The sequence below is a fragment of the Eupeodes corollae genome, chromosome 3 (assembly GCF_945859685.1).
Source record: "Eupeodes corollae chromosome 3, idEupCoro1.1, whole genome shotgun sequence".
NCBI lineage: Eukaryota > Metazoa > Arthropoda > Insecta > Diptera > Syrphidae > Eupeodes > Eupeodes corollae.
In genome coordinates this window covers 52,995,687-53,022,470 of record NC_079149.1, presented here as the reverse complement: position 1 = coordinate 53,022,470, position 26,784 = coordinate 52,995,687, and the positions used below count along the sequence as shown (strand labels likewise).

The window sequence follows — 26,784 nt, the reverse complement described above, 5'->3', positions numbered from 1 at the left end:
AAATAAAAGCTACATCTGTCAAAAGTGACGGAAATGGCGCTGACAAGTTTTATTCGACCGGTGCTAGTGCAAGTGTTTCAATCGACGAATATTCGTGCCGCGTATTTCGCCAAAACTGTATCCACGAGATCATCTTCTATCGCTGCAACATTAAATTTCTATTCCACGTCTGTGAATATGTCTGGAAAATATACAACTGTCGAAAAGGGAGCACCCAACTCCACCAACTACAGCATTTATTTTAGTAAGTTGATAAGACTAAAATTATATAATTTCCAAGTCAATAAAATAGATTAACCGGAGTTCTTTTTTTTTCGTCTAAGTTCTCTTATCATTGATTTATACTTTTTGTGATTGATTATGAGTTTAAAAAGCATTTGGATTAAACATTTTACGTAATAATTCAATTAATTAATGTAGATAATCGTGAATAACTTTTTTTGTCTAACGGAAAGCCATTTGAGGTACCAACTTGGATACTTTCTAGTTCTGTCCTTGGTGGGTCATAGTCACAGAACTCACGTCATCAAATTTGCATGCCATTTCGCTAAGCATATTATGATAGAAGTTGATTCGATGGAAACTACAGTGCTACTATATTGTACCGTATTGGTTTATAGATGGCTTGAACAGTTTTTAAGATCAAACCTGATGTGCTATTATATATTTTATAACAGTAAATTATGTAGAAAGAAAAGACTTTAAATATAAACATGCACATACCTATATGACATTCAATTTAAAAGAGAGAATCATCGGTGAATATTTTGTATGAGGGTTTGGTACAAACTAATTTATTTCAACAACAACAAACCGTAATTGTCTGCAAACTTTCCTGACGGTCTTTCAAACAGCAATCTTGTTATAAAAGGTTGGTTAACTAGCTATGGTAGACAACTTTTCTGACTTCTAATAAAAGTTCTCATTGCCACATAGGAATAGAACATTTAAGATAAGTTAGTGAAATTAAGTTGTAATTTGTTAGTATTTATATTTATTAGTTTATTTTTGTTCGGCCTCATAAAATTGGATTCGTAATTAGTTTTAAGGATTGCAAAAATGTCATATTGGATTCGGTATTAAAGCTGGAAGTTAGGTTTTTGTTGCCATTCGTAGCATGAAAGTTGGGGCTTTTTATAATGCATACAATGTCATTGTGTTTTTAAATCTTGTCGAGACTATAACAGTCACATTTGCAATACATCGCCACAATTTAAAAAGAGATACATTTGTATAACCACTTGAAAGACCTCTTTGGTCTTAACAAAATGTATTTTTCATGTTTGGGAACAGAGAGAATAATTGCTTACAGCATCAACACCAGGTTATGAGCCTTAATTTGACGGCAAGTTTTTAAACTTGCTGCCCCTTGACTTGTATATTCGCCTAGTTATTGAAATTAACCAAAAGGATTTACGCAAAGATTTACTCTTTCTTATTTAGCGAAATGCTTCAAGTGAGTTCCTCTTTTTAAGATATAACAAATTCACTTCCTTGTTAGCCTTTGGTATTGGCTTACTCTATCTATATATTGATTTTTTTAGTAATATTAAATCAATACCCTATGCTATAGAATAAACCACAGCCACAACGATACTCTCACAAGGAGGCCATCCTAACATATGTTCCTGGAATTAACAAGGGGGCTATAACATATCCCGTTTTAATTCCACTTTTTTAAACATATATTAAATATCGTTGACGTTTCATTCGATTTGTATATTTACTGATACTTATTGGGTTTGTATAATTTGTATCAGTAAGTCAACCCCTGCCTAATGGGTAGGAAGCAGTCCTTTGTTTACCACCTTTCGTAAGATTTAATCTTAGGAAGAAAGTTACCCGTAGCTTCTTGCGTTCGCTCACAAGTTGAGAATTTTCTCAGTGCAGTTCTAAGCTGTGTCTTTTTCAATAATTATGAATTGATCATTATCATTCATCATCGAGCTGCACTGATTTCTCTAACTTGCTCACCAGGAGCCACCTCGTGAAAGTGCGAGTAAGGTCTTCTTCCTTTAAGATTGTAGACAAGCATATAGCATCCCTACATCTACACGGAAGTCAGTTTGACTCCCCATGTTTGAGAACAAGAAAAAGTCAGTGGATATGAAATCTATACTTGTGGATGACCCATCAGTTTATGTTTTGAGTCAAAAGTTTTTAAGATCAAACCTGATGTGCTATTATATATTTTATAACAGTAAATTATGTAGAAAGAAAAGACTTTAAATATAAACATGGATATGACATTCAATTTAAACGAGAGAATCATCGGTAAATATTTTGTATGAGGGTTTGGTACAAAATAATTTATTTCAACTACAATTCGTAATTATCTGCAGACTTTCGTGACGGTCTTTCAAACAGGAATCTTGTTATAAAAGCTAGGTTAACTAACTATGGTAGGCAACTTTTCTGACTTCTAATAAAAGTTCTCATAAAGGAATAGAAAATTTAAGATAAGTGAGATGTGAAAATGAAATAAAGTTGTAATTTGTTGGTATTTGTATTTATTAGTTAATTTTTATTTGACCTCAAAATTGGCTCGTCTTAGGAAATACCTAATTTGTTTTAAGGATTGCAAAAATGTCATATTGGATTCGGTATTAACAGTCACATTTGCAATATATCGCCACAATTTAAAACGAGATACATTTGTATCACTCCCCGCTTGAAAGACCAAAGAGTCTTAACAAAATTTATTTTTCATGTTTGGGAACAGAGAGAATAATTGCTTACAACATCAACACCAGGTTATGAGCCTTATTTTGACGGCAAGTTTTTACACTTGCTGCCCCTCGCATTGTATACCTATTCGATTAGTTTTTGAAATTAACCAAAAGGATTTACGCAAAGATTTACTCTCTCTTATTTGGCGAAACGCTTCGAGTGAGTTCCTCCTTCTAAGATATAACAAATTCACTTCCTTGTTAGCCTTTGGTATTGGCTTACTCTATCTATATATTGATTTTTTGAGTAATGTTGAATCAATACCCTATGCTATAGGATAAACCACAACCACCACGATACTCTCACAAGGAGGCCATCCTAACACATGTTCCTGGAATTAACCAGGGGGCTGTAACATAGCCCGTTTTAATTCCACTTTTTTAAACATATATTAAATATCGATGACATTTCATTCGACTTGTATATTTACTGATACTTATTGGGTTTGTATAATTTGTATCAGTAAGTCAACCCCTGGCCCATGGGTATAAATTTAATCTTAGGAAAGAAGTAACGCGTAGCTTCTTGCATTCGCTCACAAGTTGAGTATTTTCCCAGTGCAGTTCTAAGCTGTGTCTTTTTCAATAATTATGAATTGATCAGTATCATTCATCATCTAGCTGCACTGATTTCTCTAACTTGCTCACTGAGCCACCTCGTGGAGGTGCGAGTAAGGTCTTCTTCCTTCCAGATTGTAGACAAGCATATAGCATCCCTACATCTACACGGAAGTCAGTTTGACTCCCCATGTTTGAGAACAAGAAAAAGTCAGTGGATATGAAATCTATACTTGTGGATGACCCATCAGTTTATGTTTTGAGTCAAAAGTTCAGTTATTTAAACAGGATATAGCTTTTAAATAATAACACTCTAGAGTAACATTTTAGTCCCATTCATCCTCAAACAAGGAATACTAATCAGTTAACCTTGGAGACGAATTTTGAACGTATGTGAAGTATGGAGATTCTGTTTTTAGCCTCAATACGCAAATGTGGAATGCTTTTCGCGCTCCTCTAATTTCCTAATTGCTCGCATGTGTTTATTATTTTAAGGGTGTTTAGAACCCCTTATAGTATATAAAAAAACACTCGTTTGCGTTTTTATTATGATTCGCGTCTGTTGTTGGTGTTCTGCATTCCGCATCGACCGTTCTACGATCCCAAAATAGTATTGTGGCTAGGTGTTTAGTTAGGGTAGAGTAATAGGCGACCACCTATTTGCTTGGAAATTCTTCGATTAAGACAAAATTTGGTTGGATCTTGAAACACACACTTTCGGCAGTTGCTACATTTCATGTTTATTGGCATAGATCTCTTTTTTAACTTATGTTTTACCGAGCTTTTGAACCATCAATATAGAGCAATATGGAACATTTCCTCTCGCCAATTTTAAGTGACTGTCAAAGTAGACAACTTTTTCCCAAAAAAGATACTGATGTTGATAAAAGCCATCTTGACCCAAACTTTATCGTTGAGTTTTCACCCAATATCGATTAAAGAATTTAATAAACTAAAATGTAACATATAAATTGAATGGAGCTTCTAGACTATGGTTTATACGGTTTCATTCTAGGCAATGCACTCTTGCGTTGACAATCCACTTCGAAAAATCACTTCCTGAAAACGAACTCTTGGCACAGATTTTTGGCAAAACTTTTAATCAATTTCCTAACAACTATTTAAACACCCAATTTTATCTGTTGAAGATGACAGTCAATCGAAGCCAAATTTTCTATCAAAGAATTGTCGCACCTATTGCAATTGATTGTACTCCATTTTTTGGTATTTTCAAATAATTGGATAATTGACCACTTATTCGATATACATATTTTGAAATTTAAAAACTATGAAAATCGAAAGAAATAAGAAGTTACCGTTTGGCAAAATAACGAAAAAGAAGTTGAAAAGAATTGGACGCATGAAAAAATTTTACAAGATAGTGGTTATTGTCTGCTTTATTATTGTTTCACTTTTTGTAAATATTTTTGCAACCAACTTCTAAAATAAATGTTCATATTGGGAAGGTCCAGACGACATAAGGGGCTTGAAAGTAAGGCAAGTGTTAGTATCTGATTGGCCAGCTGCCAAACTATCAAGTAAAATCTACTTCTGTCAAAGTGACAGTTTATCATGCTTTTCGTTCAACTGAAAACTGAACTTTATTATTTATTTATTTTCTGTACAACTTTAATGTTTTCTGTAAAAGGAATCCTTGTCAATTTGGAAAAGCAATAAGCAATATGTCTTTAAGCGGTCCCTAGACTATCAATATTATTGAACAATATATTGCACAATATTATTGACTGGTATCCCACACTGAACAATATTTTGCACAACAAATCATTTGACAGTTCTTTATTTGTGCTTCAACATCATGCTGCTCTTTGAAGAGCATAGTTGTTCTAATGCCTTTAAAAATGCAGCGCATCAAAATAAGACAATTTTTTTTGGAATCAGACATTTTTTTTAGTTCTTTCCAGTAATTGGTTTGCAAAGAGTTCAGTTTTCGGATCAGTTGAGCCTTATCAGCGTCGGGATATCTTTTGCGGTATTTTGCAAGCATTTTTTCGTATGGATCACTTTTAACATTTCTGTTGGAATAATCTTTACGCTTCACAATCCAAAAAGCAGGCACAGTTTCATACACTTCGATTAATTCCACTATGAATTTGCGTTTCTCTTTTTAATTGTTATTGTTTTTCCATTTTGAAATGTTATCACTATGAAAATTCAAAACAATGGACAAAATATTGTGCAAACACGTTCACAAACTATACAATAAATTTGGTTGCACAATAAATATCAAAAGGATTGGATTTTGTACAATATATTGCACAACTCTTCAATATGAGCCCTAGACTAGATAGTCTACGAACTGCTTTACAATACAATATTCAAATATTGATTGACTTGAAGCTTGCCTGAGGAGTGTTTTGTAGACAATTATGTTTTATGTAGTTTTTGTACTATAAACTTAAAGTAGAGGTTTGTGAAGTTCTGTATTTGAAATTCATGTCACTTGAAAAACTAACCAGTTGCTTTGGTCAAAATGTACGTTCAAATAATGAAGTTGACTCCAAATGAAGTCGTTTATGTTATCTGAACCTGCTCATTCTCTGTCATCTGTCGAGAAAATTGTCTTCCAATTGTTTTCTTTTGTTTTCTAAAGTCTTTTACCCGTGTAAACATGAATTGGAAAAAAAATTTTTGGCAAAGGTCATCCAATTTTTTACCAAAAAACGGACAATTTCTACATGATAGAAAATTTGCAATTGTGATCTAATTGGATGCTATTGGAAGATTTTTGACAGTTCGGCCAACATTGGAAGATCTTCCAATCGTGTTTAATTAGCTTTATTCTATTATTTATTGAAGACAACGCTGAACTCCAATATTTCTTGATCTAGACCACCTATAGGGTTTCAGGATTTTGATCTAGGAATCATTCCCTTTCCATTGGTGTGCCTATCTTTGAATAAGACCAACTTAACAACAAGTTATGGGCAAAAATCCATGATCAAACTTTAAATGCGAATATCTCACTTAATACGCTTCTTACAGGCATAAAAGGTTCATACAACATAAAGGACTTAATTTGCAGTCAACTGCATTCTTTGAACTAGTTACTTTTTCAAGTGTGATAAATGTCAAACTCAGAACTTTACTTTATTAACTTCTACCTTTAGTTCATCGTAAAAAAAACTACCAAAAACAATATTGTCTACAAAACACTCCTTAGGAAAGCTACATATCAATCAACATTTCTAATTTGTATTTTAAGAATATATTACTTATTTCTTTTCCAATTTGACATGAAAACCTTTTCCACAAAACATTAAATAAAATTGGTCAGAAAATAAAAAAGTCATAAAAAGAATAAAGTTCAACTTTTACTTGATTGAAAAACATGGTTTACTGTTATTTTGACATAAGCTGACTTGACTTGACAGTTAGGGAGACTTTTTTTGACTAACATTAAAAATGCCTTAATTGGCAGGTCATTTTGGGCAGCTAGTCAATCAGATACCAGAGCTTGCTTTACTTTTAAGTCCCTTATGTCGCCTGATCATGCCCACTTTTAAACCGAGCTAAAAACGTGATGAAATTAAAGAAAAAACAGGTAAATAATACTTGACTTATTTGTCTTCTCTTTTTTAAGGGGAGTAGTAAGTAGCCTAGGTAAAGAGGATATTTTCAATTAGATATTTCTTCTTTCATGATTGAAAGATTGCGTGCCAAAAACTTGTCAGAACAAATGGTTATTGTAGTATTGAACATAGATTGTACTTATTTAACCATTTCCAGGTTGTTATAAAATTATTTTTTCATCATAGGTCTTAGGATAAACCAATTTATTAAAGTAATTTCCTCATTTAGTTGATATTTCTATAAATTCTAAGGAATGAATTTATTGCAATTTTTGAAAATTTGAACTTAATTCGTTTTAAGTTGCATGTTTATAGCGAAGCGTTATCTTGATGATAATGAATTTGTCTAAAAACATGATAACAGAGTTAATTAACTTGTCTATTAATCATCATATTTTTTGTTTGTTTTGTGTCTTTTTTCTGCAGAAAATGAAGCTGGAAATGCCATTTCACCCCTTCACGACATTCCATTGTTTGCTGATCAGGCTAAGACTGTATATAACATGGTAGTTGAGGTGCCACGATGGACAAATGCTAAAATGGAGGTAATAATAAAAACAAATTTTTATATCAACCAATCAGTAAAATAAACAGTTATAAAACGTTTTGATTTTATTAGTATTTAGTGGGGTGACTAATTTGCGTCGTTATAATCAAAGAAACTCATAATTTATTGTCATGTTTATCTATGCACATAAACACAAATAAAAATTCGTGACTCAATATAAATGTTCTATTCCCAATTAACAGATCAGCCTTAAGAACCCATTAAATCCTATTAAGCAAGACGTGAAAAAAGGTAAACTTCGTTTTGTTGCCAACTGCTTCCCCCATCATGGCTACATCTGGAATTATGGAGCTCTGCCACAAACCTGGGAGAATCCCGATCATATTGAACCATCAACCAGTTGCAAGGGAGACAATGACCCGATTGATGTTATTGAAATTGGTTCTCGAGTAGCAAAGCGCGGTGAAGTCATGCAAGTTAAGGTGCTTGGGACAGTTGCTCTTATCGATGAGGGAGAAACTGACTGGAAAATTATTGCTATTGATGTCAATGATCCGCTGGCCGGCCAAATGAGTGATGTTGGAGATGTTGATAAATTCTTCCCCGGACTTCTTCGCGCTACTGTGGAATGGTTCAAAATTTACAAAATTCCAGATGGCAAGCCAGAGAATCAATTTGCATTTAACGGTGAAGCAAAGAATGCAAGTTTTGCTACAAACATCATCAACGAAACCCATAAGTTCTGGGTTGGATTAATTAAGAAGGATTTAGACGGTGGTTCTATTTCATGGTAATACAAATTTTTCGAAGTAACAAAAAAAAACTTTATTGATTTTGATTTTTGTTTTGTATGTAGCGCAAACACAGCTGTGCCTGATTCCCCATTCCTCATTGCTCAAGAAGATGCTGATAAGATCATCGAACAAGCTCCAACTGATGGAGATGTCGAGACTATTGGCGATATTAGTAAGTGTATCAAAATCTTAATAGTGATTAGAATGTCTTATTGGTTGGTTTCTTTCTTTTCTATTTACAGTTGATAAATGGCATTTTGTTCACCTGCAGTAATACTCTGGCAGTCTAAAAACAGTGTGTCTAGGTGTAGAAGTTTTGTGGTATAAAATAGGCTATCAATATGATTGATTCGTAATATCCGTGTCGTAATCGAATTTAATTCAAAATAAATGTTGAACGGTACAAAAAATTGCATATGTTGTTCTATTTTATTTCTTCGACGTTTATGTCTTTATCTAGTTGACATAAAGGGTAATTTATCTCGTGGTTTCAAGTATGTAGCGCTGGCACTTAACAGCTGTCATTTCAACTGTCATAAAAATAGATAGCTTTTTATATAAAGATTTCTTGTCAACTTGCAAAGGAATATTAACCTTTTACCTTTGTTTATGTTCGCCATAGTTCTTAGAGGTTTGATTTGCATAAAATAAGTTAAGTCAAAAATATGTATATGCGCGAAATAATGGGCAGGTTCATACAACCTGTAAAAACATGCCGTTTTGTCACAAGCAGACTTTATTTAATAATAATAATTAGGGAAATTTGTCTTAACTACCTTTCCAATCTATTTATCCAATAAATAAGAAGGCAATGAGCAGGTTCAAAAAACATAAGGGACAGTCAACTGCATTCTTTGAACGTAAATTATGACTGAAGCAACTAGTTAGTTTTTCAAGTGTCTTAAATTTCAAACTCGAAATTTTACTTCACAAACCTCTACCTTTTGTTGATCGCACAAAAATTACCAAAAACATTAATGTCTACAAAAAACACTTCGTAACCAAGCTTTCAAGTCCATCACAACCAGTATTTTCAGTTGTAAATAAATATTACTTATTACTTCTCAAATTTGACAAGGAACCCTTTTACACAAAACATTAAATGGAATTATGCATAAAATAAATAAATTACACAGTAATAAAGTCCAGCTTTCAGTTAAATGAAAAACATTATCAGCTGTCATTATGACATAAGTATACTTGACTTGATAGCTAGGGAGATTTGTTTGCCTAACTTTCCAATAAAGCTGCATTACTTGGAATGCAATTTTTCGGCAGCTGGCCAGTTAGATACTTGAATCTTGTCTTTACTTTATGTCCCTTAAGTCGCCTGAACCTACCTAATTTTTTGAAGCTGCCTCACTTTCAAGTACCTTATGTCACCTGTACATTCTAGATCGCCACCGAATAGTGCTTGAATTGTCTCACAGACTTTAATCAGTGAGAGGATTCACTATGAATGCTTTAACAGTAGGCGGCGTTTAATTGAGGGGGATCTGGTCGTATACCAAGACTCACGATACAGCACGAACGAATGGAATTTCCTCGTCTTCACCAAGATTAAACCGAGGCTGACTGGGTCCAGGTTTACCTGCTCTGGAGGTAAACCGGCGGTGGTAAACTGTCCAGGGGTAAACTGGCAGAGGTAAACCGGCGGAGGTAAACTGAATTAAATTGGGGTCAAATTAAGACATATATTTTTTTCGATTTGGATCCTTTACCTGAACAATTTAAAAAAAAAACATGAATGAATGATCTTTAACAGGACTTTGAAACCATCGAGCTGTCTTAGTCGGTATTTATGAAGGTGCTCCTAGTTGACTACATGGTGCGAGAGTTTTTTATCATCTTGTAGAAAGATGCAACGTACCCTCTAGGTCAAAATTTAATTCCTCTTTTTCTTGACAATGGACATCCTTTGGAGAAGCAAATTAACACACAACTTAGCCAGGATAACCATAGAGTGAATTTTTGGTTTCCTCAAAGAATGGTTTTGACGTCTGTAGTATTTGGATGTTGGAAGTCCTATGCTGGCCAATTAAATTTTGAAAGCTAATTGAGTTTTGCACAAACACATTCATATATTTGAATGTTCACTATTCATTCTAACCTAGCTAATAAATTTGCTTTGCATTTCTTTTTATTCTTTTTGAATTATACGATGGAGAATTCTTCAGAAAACGAATCATAAAAATTCTTTTCTCAGGAAGAAATTCATATGAAATTTTGTATATATTACTGAGCATACGAAACACTTCCAATTATAAATATGTCTTAAGAGTTTTATAATAGTTAATAAGTTTTTCTCGACCTCCGTTGTTAACCTTAACTTTGACTTCTATCAATTTTGTATGAATCCATTTTTTGTACATAAAAATACAAATTTTAAATTGTTAAAACTTTTATGAATCCACGTTACCAAACACACTTAAAATGAAAAGTACAACGTAGACCTTAACCGCAGCTTCTCAAACTTTGGCAGCCACTTGCACTCAAACCATACTGTCAAATAACAGGAACAGCTGATTTGTTCCACATAAATATAGTTTTCGTTTTTTGTGTTTATTAAGTCGCATTCTCTTATTATCAATTAAAAAGCATTAAAAATACTGTTTTATTCGTAGATAAAAAACAAATAAATAATCATGGACGCGAAACAACTCAAACAATCATTGAAAGAAGTCCGTGATGCTATAAAAAATGGAAATAACCCCTTGGCCATTCAGAAATGCCAGGTATGTGTCCAGTCCACTTAATTTACATTTCTTACCGGCAACTTCATTTTCTTTACAATTAATATACATTTTGTTTTATAAATAAAGGAAATCCTCCAAGCTGATCCTAAGAACTACATGGGTCTTATATTGCTTGGAGCTGCATATCAAAGTACAGATCAAAATCAAGTAAGATACTCAATAAGTCGCCATATAATCCTATATTGAACATAAACTTTCCAACCCAGGCAGCAATACATTTACGAAAAGCTGTAACCTGCTCCACAACACCCACTTTAGCTTTGCAGGGTCTAGCGAATTGCGCTTCAAAAGAAGAACTTCCTGAAATCTATGAAAAACTTTTAGATCTCGTTCCGTAAGTCCTAAATATTTTGATTTGAATTTTAATAAAATTGGGTTTTAGCGAGAAGTCAATTGAATACTACGAGAAAATATCATCCATTGGGAAAACTTCGCCGAAAGTCATCCAAAAGTGCATTGAAGTTCTTAAGAAAGCAGCTCTTGCCGCTCAAACAACAGACACCAAACAATCGTCTTATTTAAACTTGGCAAAACTTTGGGTTATACAAGATGACATCGATGATAGTGATCTGGATTTAGTAAAAGAGCCTTATGATATTATTAAATTCTTAAAAAATAACGGTTTGTCATTTGCAGTTCAGATCCTGTCTTGAAATTGCCATAGACGTCAGCGATAGCAGTGATCCTCGCATGCAAATTAAATTCTTCCAGAGATATTTAAAGCTTCTTTATAAGCAAAACGATTTGGAAAAACTATTAAAAACATCCGATAGCATGTATAACATCTTTCCTGACGAACTTTGTTCTCTAGAGTGGATCTGTAAGATTTATTGTGAGAATTACTTAGCTAACCAGGATGTTTTGTCAGCTCTGGAAATGCCCATTGACTTCTATGCTGAGAAATTGGAAAACCTCAATAAACAATCCAGTTTAGCTCTTCTCATTAAAGCCATTAAGGCATTTGACTCAGATCAAATGGCCACAGCTAGAAGTTTGCTCAATCAAGTAAATCAGATTCAGCCGGGCTACAAAGTGGCAATGCAATTAATGGCCAACACGGAAATAAAAATTGGAGCGTATACCTTAGCTGCCCCTATTGTTAAAACTTTGGGCTGGGCAAAAGAGTATGCAGTGTGCATGTCGTATTCTAGGAGTCCAGATGACTTGAGGAAAGCCATAGAAACACTCGTCACTGTTGATCAAAGTGAAGAGGTTTTAGATTCTCTGGCAAGGTAAGGTTTTGTTTGGGGTTAAAATTCGATTGTTTGCTGAATTCTCATTTCAGGTGTTACCGCCGACTTGGCGAAGAGAAGAAGCTGCAGGGTCTCTCCTTGACTCCGCTTTTGGAAGCCAAGTATAAGTTGTAAGTCATGAAAAACCTGTTCGATCTTTCCTTTTTTAATAAACAATCAATATAAAAACAGGTCACCAACAGAAGCTTTAGAAAAGTTAGGCAATGAAGAATCTTACGAAGTTCTGATTTTGAAGGGAGAAAAGAACATTTTGGTTCAAAACTACGATTCTGCTTTGATATGTATGCTCAAGGCTGCTCGTCTAAGACCATACAGAGCTGAATGTTTTGAATATCTAGGGAAAATCTACTTGGCTTTGAAGGATCAAACTCGAGCTATTAAATGTTTTGAAAAATGCACAAGTTTAAATATTCTCAACGAAGCAGGTGTTGATCTTTTAAGTTCAATTTATCTAGAATCTGGAGATGAAGAAGTAAAACTCAAATCTATCGGTTCCATAGAAAAGTCTAAAACTGAAGAATATTTTTTGTTAAGTTTCAGGAAAAGAATCTTAAACTTCTGTTGGCTGCCTTGGAAAAGAGTCCCACTGGAATGTTAAAATGGGCATATTTCAAATTAGGAATACATTATTTAACTGCTAAGGATTATGATGGAGCAATTAATTCGTTTAGGGATTCGTTAAAGTTTGATGTTACTGCAATCGTCTCTTGGGAGTGCTTGGGTGATGCTTATAGGGAGAGAGGGTCTTATAATTCAGCTGTCAGAGTATTTCAGAAAATTCTTGATCTTGATCCAGTAAACGTCTATGCTAAATTACAAGTTGCTTTGATTAATATGGTAAGTTTCTATCCCCATTACTTTTTAACATGTGTTAAAAATCAATTAAGGAAGATAATTATTTTGGTTAAGCTGTTTTTAAACTTCCCATTTAAATACAACTTCTTATTTAATAAACTTGATAGACAGTTCGAATGTATACAGAAGCTATTGAACAATTTGACGAACTACTGGCTGAGCATCCGGACTATCTACCTGCCTTGAAGGGTGCTGCTGAATCTCACATTGGGTTGGCCAATAATCTAAAGCTTGAAAAACGTCTTGGTCGATGCAAGCATCATCTTCAACAAGCTGTCAAATATTTAGAGAGGTTAAAAAGAGTTTAATCTTTAACATTATCTATAATTTTTCAATTTTATTTATTTTGTATTCTAGAGCTTTTATAATTGGCAAAATCGATATGGTCTGGTTGTGGCGACTGGTGGCGAGTACATTCGTTCAAGTTGCATTACTGCCCACATCCAAGGCTCATTTAGAAGTTTCTGGCAAATTGGCAAAAAAAAGTGACGATGATATAGTTGTGCTGGATCGAAAGCAGTTATTAGCTCTTGCCACAAGGTAAGCACTTTAATAAACTTGGTGTAAGTCTTCGAGCTTATTTCACCTTCATAATTTAATAATAACAGATTTTATACTTGTGCCTTGAAACTGACTGAGAACACATTTCTGTGGTATGAGCTGTCGATTTGCGCATATTATAGCGCCAATTTTGAACCAAATAACGAAGTCAAGCATCTAGATCTGGCAGTTAAGGCTTGTAAAATGGCTATAACTCATCAGAGTGATCGTTGGGAGAACTGGAATGCACTTGGAGTTTTTAATGCCCACAAAGCAATCAACGACTTGCCCTTTGCGCAGCACTGCTTCATCCAGGCTTTGATGATGGATCGAAAGTCATACACAACCTGGACAAATCTTGGAGTGCTCTATTTAAAGTTGAGTGATATTAAATTGGCCAACAAAGCATTCCAACGAGCACAGCAATCGAGTCCAATATATCCAAATGCATGGATTGGTCAGGCGATGATAGCTGAAATCATTGCCGACGAAGAGGAGGCCCTTGATCTTTTTAGACATTGTCAGCAATTTGAATACCATTTAGAATCGACCATTGGCTATGCTCATTGGGTGTGCAGTATTCTCTGCGATCCAGAGAAGCGCAAGGAAGCGAGATTCAAACGAACAATCGATTTGATGTTCGCCGGAACAGTTGCTCTGGATGCGATCAATTGGTACTTTGCTGTTGAGGAGGACAACTGCTCCCCGGAAGCACTGTCCTATCAAGGTTTTCTCAATGCCCAACATCAGCTTTGGCGTCCAGCTATTCGTGGTTACTTACAAGCAGTAAAAACTGCAAACCCCGATGCGAGAAATAAGCTCTACACAAACTTGGGATATATGTTCCTAAAGAACAATGAGCCTGAGAAAGCAATTGATGCCTTTAATTCAGTGTCAGAGGCAAGTTTCCAGCCGATTGTTGGTCTGGCTTTGGCCTATTTCCGAGCGGGACAGCATCAAGAAGCCTATTCCGTTTATAATTCGATTCTCAAGAGTGTAGCTGGAAGCGAGGAAGATAAAGCAGCTATGATTTTAGTGGCAATGGCTTCGATGGTGTATTCCTCACAGGGTGAAGCTGATACTAAGACTATTCTATACCAATGGTAAGCGACATCATTATTAGTTTTTTTGCATCTTGTTTACTAATTTATTATTGCTCGATTTTAGTATTCTCTTAAAGGACTCACCAATTGAAGCTCTTTATTCGGCCTGTGCTCTTGGGATCCTCCATCATGACAATCAACTGACTGAGACAATTTTGTGTGAATTGAAAAAGTATGAACGATCTCTAGAACATTGTGCTCACATTGCGTTCCTTACGTCACAGTATCATCTCAAAAACGTAGGTTCAAAATAATGATATGTTAATTTTATCATGAGTTTTTAAATTGTATTTATTTCTTTTTCTTTTTAAAGAATCAAACGAGAAAAGGACTTACTTATCTCATTTCTCGAGTTCATATGTATCCCCAATGTGCCGAGTTGAGGAAGGTTCTGGCAAATTATTTATTGGAGAATTATGGACAAATGCGAAAGTATTTTTTGGCCATCAGTCAAATGGCATTGAGTGCTATCGATTTAGGGCACAGTAGCACCAAAAAGTATGATTTTTATTTCCAAAACATATTTTTAAAATTAATATTTTTTTGGGAATTTCCTTTATTTTGTTTGTGTTTTGTAGAAGTTCATGTTTGGAAGATGCACATTCTTTGATGACGGCCAGTAGAGCATTGAAAGCTGTGGATAAAAATAAATCGATGAAACTCATTCAACGAGCCATACACTTATGTCCCCAAAACAAAGATGCGTGGAATGCTTTGGCTGTGAGTGTTGGAGCTTGATTAATATTGAATGAAAAATAATGCTTTTTTAAAAGAACACTGTGCGTTTTAATTTAATTTGATTAAAGCCTAAGGATGTACATACATATCAAAACAATAATGAAAAGCAACATTTAATGTAAGTTAAAGAATTTTTGATTGAAATAGTAGAAAGATTCGTGTGAAAAATCTTAAACCTTCAAAACAAGTTACAAAATATTTCAGCCGAAATATTTAGTAGTCGTAGATTCTATTGAATTTTTATTTTAATTTAAGATTGAAAATAGAGTAATGTAATAGTATTTGTGATAGGTCGTTTTTTACAATCAAAACCCGAAAAAGAAGAACAGAAGGGGTTAGATAATGAGAAGCTATAAATGGTGCCCTCGGGAAATTTGTCTCAAAATATTTAAAAGTGAGTAAAATTTTGAATTTTTAAGATCGATACAAATATTTTAGGAATGGAAAGAATCTATGTACAGTGAGTGTCATTATCATCAGTTCTACTCTGAACGTCGAACTTGTCGAGTTGTAGAAGCTGAGTAAGGTCAATGATTCTCGAGAATTTTCTCCAGATGAGTCCTGAAACTAAAGGACGTTCTTATCCCTCTACCTTCCCAAAATCATCATCCATTCACACATAAACAAGGCATACCAGCCTACGTTTATGTAACCAACTCCCATCTCACATCCCACGTTGTAATTGCGAAAAAGCTAGCAGCGGTCCTATCTCCAATACTCCTTCTCACTCTAGGTAATCTGTGCAGACGGACATTTTTTCTTCGCATCTCGTTGGACCAAAATGAATAAAACTAACAACAAAAACAAAAATAAAAAACAATTGAGACCGGTATCTCTTCAGGACCGGGCGGCAGCTTGGCGTCAAAGCCTGCGGCCAACACAGAGAAGGGAGTAGTGGCTAACCATTGACCCTCCTCTGCTGTTGGTAGCAACGAGAATATAAAGGTAGCGATACCTAATTTCAGTAGTGGCAGGGTTGTGAAAAATGGCCCTACCACTACTAATGAGAATACTTCCAGAAATGGAAAATTCTCAAAAGGCCTTAATAGACAAAGGCGGCAAACGGCGAAAATCTTAAAGGCCTCTGGTGCATCATCGGGGGCTGAAAGGACACCGCAGCAAACCGCTAGCGTCGAATGGGCCAAAAGCATCCTTGCTACAACAAGATCCAATAAGGACTCTACGTCCAAAAGAGAAAGGTCTCTTGAGGGGGCCGCACCGACACCAAAACGGCCTCGGGTGCACAACACCAGCACCCCTCTCAATCCCATCAGGAAACAATCCAGTTTCAGTGACGGTGAACCTAGATCTTGCATACTATTGAAACGTAGCATTAATGTATTTTTACTCCATCGTTTCAGTGACAAAGATACCACCGTAGCTAGGCTGGAAACAACCAAAGGAAGTTTCTGGCTGGTGTCGGCGTTTCTTGGTCATGACCACCTTGGCCTTCTCCCTGGAAAAACCCTGGAGAAAGTCGTCGCTGAAGCGGAAAGGCAACGGATCCGCCTAATTATTGGGAGTGTTGGAAATGAACCAACCTTCATAACTAAAATTTGACAAGAAGTCTTAGACATAACTCTTGTCTCAGATAGTATACACCATATGATCTTGGACTGGAAAGTATCCAAAGAACACTCGTTCTCTGATCATAGATATATCCAGTTCAATATAAATGTGGATGATAACCCGAGGCCATTGACTTTTCGACACTATCGGAAAACTGACTGGGCTTCATACAGGAACTCATTATAGAGTTCACTAGAACCTGGACATCTAGTCCTTCCTCTAACGCTAATGAACTTGACAACAACGTCAATGACCTTACCTCAGCTATGAATAATTCGCTAGAAATTGCTTGTCCACTTATACACACAAGAGGAAAGAGGAAACGACAATGGTGGGCCTCAGAGCTTGACTCGCTCAGGAAGGAATGCAGGAAACTTTTCAACCGGGCCAAACTAGCCTCTCATTGGGACTCCTACAAAGAGTCCCTAAGAATCTACAAGAAGGCACTAAGGAAATCCAAGCGATCTTCTTGGCGATCCTTCTGTGGCACGATAGAAGAAACTTCTGATGTGCTGAGAAAATGGGTATTTCAAGTAATTTCAAATTTTTCCAGGACAACGAGCCGAAGCACAAGGCGAATGTTGTAAGGGAATGGCTTCTGTATAACTCTCAAAAAGTTATTCAAACACTTCCACAATTTCCAGACCCAATCGAGAATTTCGGGATGAATTGGACCGTCGAGCTTGCGAAAACCCTGTCTCTTCAATAAGTGCACTAAAGCAACGGCTTCAAGAAGAATGAATCAAAATTGACATGGAATACCTTCAAACAATTATAAAAAATATGCTCAAGCGACTGGAAGGAGTTTTATCCAATCAAGGGTATCCAACAAAATATTAAAATCAATGGTAAGAAACATGAATTAAAAAATGTATATACAAATGTAAAAAAAACGAATATTAATGAAGTGTTACTTTTTTAGTTGTCTTATTCTTTATTTAATTTATTTTGTTAATTTGCTATTTTAACTAAAAAATGTATATATATTTAAATTATTAAATACAAAATATTTTAAAGAAAAACTAGTTTTTAACTTTTTTAAGTTTAAAGTGAAAAGTAAAGTGTTTTTATGGAAAGAAACAAAAAAAAAACGGCACGAGTACGATAACTTTGGCGCCGAGATATAATAACGGTTTTTGGTAGAGGGGCTTAATACAAGCATTTTTTACTATGGGAGGGGGGGTCTATCTCCCCCCGTTTAGGCGGTAGGGGCAATTTAAAAAAACATGTACTTTAAATGGAAAAAAAATAATTAAAAAATAACGGTAATACTTACAATTAAGTATTATACCTTTTTTTAAAGCCAACACTTGTGTCTAGTAGCTTGTTTTTAAATCAAGTCAAAACTATGCATAGTTTGCGAAAAACACTGTTTTAAACTCAAAATTTGGTAAAAAAAAAAGTTAAAAATATGGTTTAGAGTGTAATATTTCAAAACTTTTAGATTATCTACAATTTTTTTTTTTAGAATACATTGCCCTTATTTATTTTTGATCGAAAACTGAAAACTAGATGATTTTATGTCTTTTAGTTTTTGAGAAAATTGAAAATAACCACAACTACTATTTTAATTTAATTCTTTTTTTTTGCTTCAAAAATCTTATTTTGATAGTAACAATGGTAGGTGCAAGTTTGGTTGTATGCAACAGTGGGATCCGTAAGAGGGGGGCATGCTGCCACCCTGCAACCCCCTGCTTGGGCTCACTATAGGATTTGGGGTGGGTGCAAGTTGGAGTGCGTGCAAAGTGAGGAGGGAGCAAGGTTCGGTGAGTGCAAGATGAGGTGCATTCAAAGTTTTTTTTGCATTTAAATAAGCTGAATTAAAAAATAATTGATATTATATACATAAACATATGTACATATATGTCATGTCCATTTCAATCTCTTTTTTCTAAATATACCGTTAGGTACTTGACAAAAACTTTAACATTTAATATATTTGAGCATAAAAATGTATTGCATTATAAAAAAATTTGCATTACCTTTACAACAACACAATGGAAGCAAATTCTCGTAGTTTCTTAACATGCACATATGTTTATGTCATACATAAATATGCATATAACTATGTACACACATATAATGCAGCCATAGTAAAAAGTATGTACCTATATAGTTAGATCATAAATAACAAGAGGAAGCATTTGATGTTTAACCGTTTTTTTTAACAAGTTTGGTGCAGGTTATTGTTTACCAAAGCCATTCTCCATTTAACGTTTGAATAAGTCGGATTCCCTTTTTAAAAATGGCGGCTAAACATCCACTTCTTCACCCAAAATTAAATAATTTTTCGATTTTTTGTTCGTTTGGGGATTTGGTATCAACAAACGAAAAAAGTTTCGCGTTTTTGGAAGAAATCGGGTTAATTCCCTCCAAAACGTCTACTCCACCTCTGTGTTGTGATATTTTAATGACCGTGGAAAATTCAAAAAGATCAAAGTTCGGTTGGTTTTGGCGATGTTCAAAAAAGGGCTCAAAAAGAAAAGGTGACAAAACTTGTAGAAATACAATCAACCCATCAATAGGAACATTTTTCCATGGCCCTCAATGTCGGCTAGAGATAAATGAAGTGCTTGCTATAATTATCTCTTTTGTGATTAAAATGCCTGTAAACATGGTTTTCCAGGTAATTAATTAAATCTTAAGCTACAATTTAAGGATTTTGTTTTAAATATTTTCGTAAATTCTCAAATTAGCAATTAATCGCTTGGCGAAATCACGACAATAAAGATAAATTAAGTAAATCTACCATCATAGATTACTATAATTATTGTCGGGAAATAGCCGAAATAATATCCTCCCATATTGATATTAATATTGGCGGTGAAGAAAAAACGGTTCAAATCGATGAAACATTTTTAACGAAAAGAAAATACCACAAAGGCCGTGTCACAGAACAGATGACAATTGTAGTGTTGGGGCTATATTGCAAAGAAGATAAAGTCGGACGTTTCTTTAAAGTCAATTCCAAATGTAGGGAAGATTTGTGGCCTTATATTCATAAATATGTTAACCCCAATACAAGTCGTATCTGTACCGACAGCGCACGCCAATACATAGGTGTTGAAAAATTATTCTCCAGTTCTACTAGTCATGGCGTAACAAACCACAGCAAAGGCGAATATGTCGACAAAGCCGATAAGACTAACACAATAAACGATCTAGAAAATCAAAATAAACTTCTGAAAAAAACAATTTTATGCCGCAAAACCACACTCCACATCCATCAATATATGGCACTTTTCTTTTATAGAAAATATTGCCTTGAAAAAAAATATAAAGACGATTTGGGATCCCAAATAATGGAATTCTTACTAGATATGAAAAAAGTATACCCATGTTTGGTTAATGGACAAGAAAGTGTAGGTCTGCAACTAAAGCACTTCGACCCTCCCGACGTTTGCAGTGAACACCTAGAAGATGTGTTACCGCCAAAACAACCACGGCTCTTGACCATCAATGACGAACTTAACGAACTCCACAGTGACACTAGTACGGACGATGAATTCATTGACGAGACTTACATACCTTCAACACATTGAAAATTAACGTGACTATTTTTCAATAACTCCTGACTTACTTAAAAACTAACTGACTGGGACGCGGAATGCAATGCAATTCTACCTCCTCGTGGTGCATTCTGGGTTATGCTAAATGAATTGCTTTACTTGACTCACAAAATGACCTAATCTTTAACAATTATCCTGAAAGTAAATACCAAAAAAACTCTTTAAAAAGTAGTTTTAAAAACCCCAAAACCAAAATAAAACAACAATCACATATGTAGGTATATACGAAATTTCTAATGCAAACAGTAAGATGCCTAAGATGCAACCCCCCTGCTTGGGCTCACTATAGGATTTGGGGTAGGTGCGAGTTAGGGTGGGTGCAAGGTGGAGAGGGTGAAAGGTTCGGTGAGTGCATGCAAAATTTCATATGCATCTAAATAAACTGGATATAAAAAAAGTAATTTAATTGAAATATTTTGTTTTGGTAATTTTCAATTTTCTCAAAAACTAGAAGACATAGAAACATCTAGTTTTCAGTTTTCGTTAAAAAATAAATAAGGGCAATGTATTCTAAAAAAAAAAAATTGTAGATAATCTAAAAGTTTCGAAATATTACACTCTAAACCATATTTTTAACTTTTTTTTGACCAAATTTTGAGTTTAAAACAGTGTTTTTCGCAAACTATGCATAGTTTTGACTTGATTTAAAAACAAGCTACTAGACACAAGTGTTCGCTTTAAAAAAAGGTATAATACTTAATTGTAAGTATTACCGTTATTTTTTAATTATTTTTTTTCCATTTAAAGTACATGTTTTTTTAAATTGCCCCTACCGCCTAAACGGGGGGAGATAGACCCCCCCTCCCATAGTAAAAAATGCTTGTATTAAGCCCCTCTACCAAAAACCGTTATTATATCTCGGCGCCAAAGTTATCGTACTCTCCCCAAAAAAACGAATATTAATGGCACTCACTGTATGTACATATGAACAAAGTTGGATCCTTAAACCACAAACATAAATGTGTTGAAATTAAAGCCATGTTTCATTGTTTATTGTTCTTGTAAAGTTATTACTTAATTATTTAGGCTTACAAGAACTGACAAACTTTTTCAGTGAGGAAATCTCGTAAAATTTTGGGCATTCATCTTTATAACCTAAACAGTTTGTAGATCTATCGAACATTTTATAGCAAATATGTACATATGTATATAGGTATGTCAAATTCGCAAATATGACAGTATCACAATTCGGTTTTACGAATCCCTCCTTCGTACCCTAAGCTTTTCACATTCACATTAGATCCACAACCCTGCTCTTCAGATGTGGATCTTCAACGGCTTATATACTTGCTGATAATATCACCGTCTAAACACTTACATTGCTTAAATACAGATTAACACAGATTGCGCTCTAAAGAAGTAGCCAATTACGTTCCTCCCCTCAAGTAATTCAACTGTAATACTCGAGCATCCATGAGTACAAATCAGTATACCCTCGAGCCCAACTTCATTTGTACAGAGATTTGTTCTTATTAGCCGTACTATGCTAATGTAGAATGCGCCACACTCTCTCTCTCCCACTCGTTGCAATATTTAGGAATTCAAAACCAATGTGTACCGACACCTCCCTTCCCTTTCTTAATGCTCACGCTTTGTTTTGGCATAATAATATTAACAAACATCATCGAGTGTGTATTTATATACATAAACAAAAATAAAAAAATCAACCCAATCCTTCGAGCCGGATTTGAACCAGCGACCTATGGATATCTATTGCATTTTTTCAACTCTACAGTCCACCGCTCTACCAACTGAGCTATCGAAGGTTGTTAAAAATTGGGTGTCAAACTTCGTAATTCAATAAATAAAAAAAAACATAGGTTTAAAAAAGATAATAAGGGCCAGTTCTAGCTGTCATTGAAGTTAATCCGAACAAATTGTTAAACTAATATTTGACTATGGTCGCATTCACAAAGCTAGTCGCTACATAGTCAAAATTCAACTAGCTTTGTGAATGCAAAATTGCACTACAAAGGTAGTCAATCAGGAACTGTCATATTATTGACAAATACAAATATATAAAATAAGAAACATTTGTGTTTTGAGACCTTTAAATTGTTGTTTTTTCTTTTTAAATTCAATAAAACCAAATAGAAGATATAATATAATTGAATTATATTTGTTTTAAATACCGAAAGGTTAATTTCATTTTGAATTCTTGTGTCCTTACCCACAGCTGATTGTGAAACGTCAAAACCCGTGTGCACTAACTTTGTAGCCGAAATTTGTACACTACGTCGGAGGGGAAATTTCAACTACTTTTGTAGTTAGATTTAGCCAATCAGAATCCCTTGACTACGTAGCCACTAGCTTTGTGAATGCGATCAATGATAAAAACCAATGACAGCTTTCATTGGTTTTCATCATTAAAAAATTTGTTTCGAGGTTTTGAAATAGTGGAAAGAGTCAAATTTGTATTGTCTGGTGTTAAATTGAAGGTAATGACTTATATATTTATATAAACGAGCACTTTTCTTTTAGTTTATTTTTAATTTTATTGGAATCGGTTAAATCAATCTATTAAAAATGTTGATATTTTCGACGTTTCAACTAAAATCTAATGGACCAGCAGCAGCCTTATGGATTCAGTTGTTTAATATGATTACATTTCTTAAAGATTTTATTCACGTTTAGCGTCCTGGTGATTGGAATGCCCATATTACTTGTGTGAAGAATATGATTTCATATTTCCATGCCCCCTGGAGACTTCAGGACATGATAAAACTGCCTTCTGTGATGACCTCAGATGAATTTAAAAGCTTTGTGCAAGAAGGTTACTTTACTATGAGAAGAACTGACCGATTTTGGACAGGGATGTGGTCGGACCAGACAATTGAACAAACTCTAATGCGTGTAATGAAAAGTATGGGTGGCTTTGCAACAGGGCGTGGAATCACTGATAGTGTACTTAGGAAATGGGTTCTAGAGCTGACTACTACTCATAAAATTTGCTCATCACTCTACTAATAAGAAACATGAAAATTTTGGGGAGGCACGTAAAATAAGAGATAATACAGACATTCCAAAGCTGTCAAATTGGTTCCAAAGTCATCCTCCATTTCCAGTTAGAAATTAATGAAATCATGTCAATAGCGAGTGGCATCGTTAGAGATGATAAAGTAACTTGCTTCAACATTTATTCTCTAGGCATGCAGGCAATGAGCCATATAGTGGGCCAAAGAGTTTCAGGAGTAAAAACGGACATAAAAATTGAATACTACAGTTTTTTTTGTGGACAATTACAAAAAAATGCATACCATTATTTTACAAAATAAAAAAAGTACAAACAAATTAACATCATATTTCTTTAGGAAATTTAATAAGCTTTAATTTTGTAGAAGGTTATTTTTTGATACGACACATAGTTTTGAAGATAAACCAGAAAAACCCTTATATTTGTAAAATTTAATAAGCTTTAATTTTGTAGAACAAAATTTTTTGATACGATAATTATTTTCGAGACAAACGTGTAAAACTGAAATAATCTCCAAGTTTCTCTTAACTGCCGCTAGAGCTCACGGCGGATTCTTGGGGACTTTTTTTTGGGTCATCACCAGACATCCTTTAGTAAGTGTGCCAAACTTCAATGATGTTTTTTGAGGTGAAAACCATAGACCCACCATATATGTATATATGGTTTGTCTATGGTGAAAACCTTTATTAACTGGACTATAATGCATTTTCGTAGTAAATGTTAACAATTTCAATACGTCGACGAAGCCAAATGTCAAAAGAGGCCATTTTCACCAATGAGTATAAAATTTTATTCAATTCGGAATTAAATGTGTTGTGTTTAATTTATTTTATTTTCTTTTTACAAATTTTTTTTAAGGATTAAACTTCGTAATATTTATAAACAATACTTTAGTTTTAGTACAAAAATAATAAAAAAAAGGTAAAATATTATCTTAATTAATGGTTAATAATTGGTTTTATAGAAAAAGAAATTAATAAAAACTTAAAGTAAATTATTAATATTTTGCTGTGAATATATAGGGCCTTACCAATAATCAAATTTAGTGACGACTTAAATATTTAAGTGGACTCTAAATAATGAACCATACCAATAATCAAATTAATAGTCAGCTTAACGCTAAACGTCACTCTAAATTTTAGAGTAGAGAAACGCGTGTTTAACTTCGTGATTTAGTGTAAACGTCATGTTTGTGCTGTCATTCTGACAGTTGGTAGCAAAAGAATTTTTTTTCTTCTTCGGGATTGTGACATCTCGTCCAAAATGTTTATATCATTAATAATGTATGTATCGACGGAACTCATAATTTATTTGTACTTTTAATAATTTCACTTAAAAACTTTTATGCTGACATTTCATAAATAAAACAAATACGTATCTGTTAGCATCCAGAACGTGGGGAATGTCATTTCGACAGCAGCTGTCTGTTTGGGAAAAATGTATTAGATAATAATGTAATAGAGCACAGTTTAGTTAAAGACGTGTTTAGTTTGGTTATTGGTTAACACACAAATAAACTCGTCTCTAAAGTTTAATGTGGCGTTTATCTAAACGCTTGTTTAGTCAATAATTATTAGTAAGGCCCATAGTGTTATGACAGCAGCACAGCGGCCGTTTTAAAGGCTAATTCCATAATCTTTTAGTGAGCAGGCCGCTCCATAATCTCGAAACTTTTACTATATGTGTTTTAAGTAGCATCTCACCGTTTTAGTATCGACGCGTAGGGCCTTACCAATAATCAAAATTAAAGCTCACTTAATTATTTAACTGGGTTTCAAATATTTTGGCATACCAATAAATATTTTAATAGTTGGTTCAAGGGCTAACGCCCAGTTAAATTTTATTGTTGGGAAACTCAACTATAAACGGACACTTAAATTAAACTCCATGGTTTGCACTGTCATTTTGACAGCATACGCAACAAATGCTTTTTACGTCACAAGAGTTAAGATTTGTTACCAACATCCTTCTATATATCTCAGTCCCTTGTCAATACAATTAGCTCACTTGAAATTGCACCACCTCTGTTGGTAGCCGAGCCGATGTCTTCCCGCAAACGATCAATAATGAATCGAGCAGTTGTCTTATCAAATCTTGAATTTATTTGTTTTATTTTTTTAAGTTTATGCTGGAAAACAAAAATATTTACCTATAGTGCAGATAAAACTCGGTATCGTCATATTTTGTGAATGGTTCACTTTTGTTTTTGTATACTTTTTGTTTTTGTATAATCTTCCATTATTGAATCGTCCGAATCAATTTCAAAACTTAATCTAAAACACTCTATATAAAGATATAAATCCTCGGTAGACATCTTGGTTTGCCTACAAGCTAAACCGGGAATCAGGATTTATATCTTTATATAGAGTGTTTTTGAACTTAATTTTAATCAAATATTTTTGTTTATGTTTGCAAATTTGTCTTATGTCAATTTAATGCTTTCTTGTTGACAGAGAATGTAGTGGATATTGTAATAGAAGGCTAAGTGTGTTTAGCGATTTATTATTGGTAAGGCCCATAATGATTTGTAGATTTTTTTTTAACTTCCCATAGGAAGTTATTGTAATGGGTCCGATTTGTCAAATTAAAAAATTTAACATTTCTCGACGTTTCAAGGTTCCTAGAGTCGAAAGAAAGATGTCTGTGCGTGCGTGTGTACGTACGTTTGTACGTCCGTACGTTCGCAACGTTTTTTTCGTTGTCCATAGCTCAAGAACCAGAAAAGATATCGATTTCAAATCAATTTTGTTGTACAGATAATAAGGCAGAAAAATGCAGAAAGGGTTCTCAAGAAAATTGCGTGTGTGGTTTTTTTACCATAGCAGTTTGACATGACATTTTTGTTCAACCCTAAATATCTTACGAACCAAAAACGCTAGAGACTTGAATTATATTTTATACTAGCTGACCCGACGAACTTTTTTCCGCCTTAATGGCAATAAATAAGCAGATTGTGTTTTTTTTATTGGAAAAAATACAAACAAAAATGAAATAACTACATTAATCATTCATTATTATTTCTGTATTTTAGTACATAGGTTGCTCTTCACTTAAGTACCTTGTGATACACGACATTTTTTGTTTTTTTATCAGGCGCAAAAACAAACAACGCAGATGGTCTTCCGACCCGTGAACATGCCACGTATAATTGACCATGGGAAAAACATGAATGTTCTAGATTTAAACCACAAACTTTTAAGGATTGGCTTTGTGATTTGTTGATGGTCATGGCAAATGCAAGACGTATC

The 26,784-nt window shown here is 34.2% G+C and overlaps 2 protein-coding genes and 1 non-coding gene across 3 annotated transcripts; 2 read left to right on the top strand and 1 right to left on the bottom strand.

Annotated features, from left to right (window-relative positions):
- The first annotated feature begins 13 nt into the window (after positions 1 to 13).
- LOC129952240 (inorganic pyrophosphatase) lies at positions 14 to 8,594 on the top strand. The gene is made up of 5 exons (XM_056064733.1): positions 14 to 244; positions 7,304 to 7,422; positions 7,628 to 8,175; positions 8,242 to 8,351; positions 8,422 to 8,594. Exons 1-5 carry the CDS (start codon positions 34 to 36, stop codon positions 8,451 to 8,453), a joined length of 1,020 nt encoding a protein of 339 aa, XP_055920708.1. The 5' UTR covers positions 14 to 33; the 3' UTR covers positions 8,454 to 8,594.
- Positions 8,595 to 10,714: 2,120 nt separating this feature from the next.
- Positions 10,715 to 15,461, top strand: LOC129951292 (tetratricopeptide repeat protein 37). The gene is made up of 14 exons (XM_056063377.1): positions 10,715 to 10,914; positions 11,002 to 11,082; positions 11,142 to 11,269; positions 11,318 to 11,513; positions 11,572 to 12,167; positions 12,221 to 12,298; positions 12,360 to 12,660; positions 12,723 to 13,025; positions 13,151 to 13,335; positions 13,401 to 13,583; positions 13,652 to 14,686; positions 14,751 to 14,925; positions 15,000 to 15,184; positions 15,265 to 15,461. Exons 1-14 carry the CDS (start codon positions 10,825 to 10,827, stop codon positions 15,422 to 15,424), a joined length of 3,696 nt encoding a protein of 1,231 aa, XP_055919352.1. The 5' UTR covers positions 10,715 to 10,824; the 3' UTR covers positions 15,425 to 15,461.
- Positions 15,462 to 22,234: 6,773 nt separating this feature from the next.
- Trnay-gua (transfer RNA tyrosine (anticodon GUA)) lies at positions 22,235 to 22,328 on the bottom strand. The gene is made up of 2 exons: positions 22,292 to 22,328; positions 22,235 to 22,270 (listed from the first exon to the last, which is right to left on the bottom strand). It is a non-coding gene; the product is annotated as a tRNA-Tyr (tRNA).
- Between the last annotated feature and the right edge of the window lie 4,456 nt (positions 22,329 to 26,784).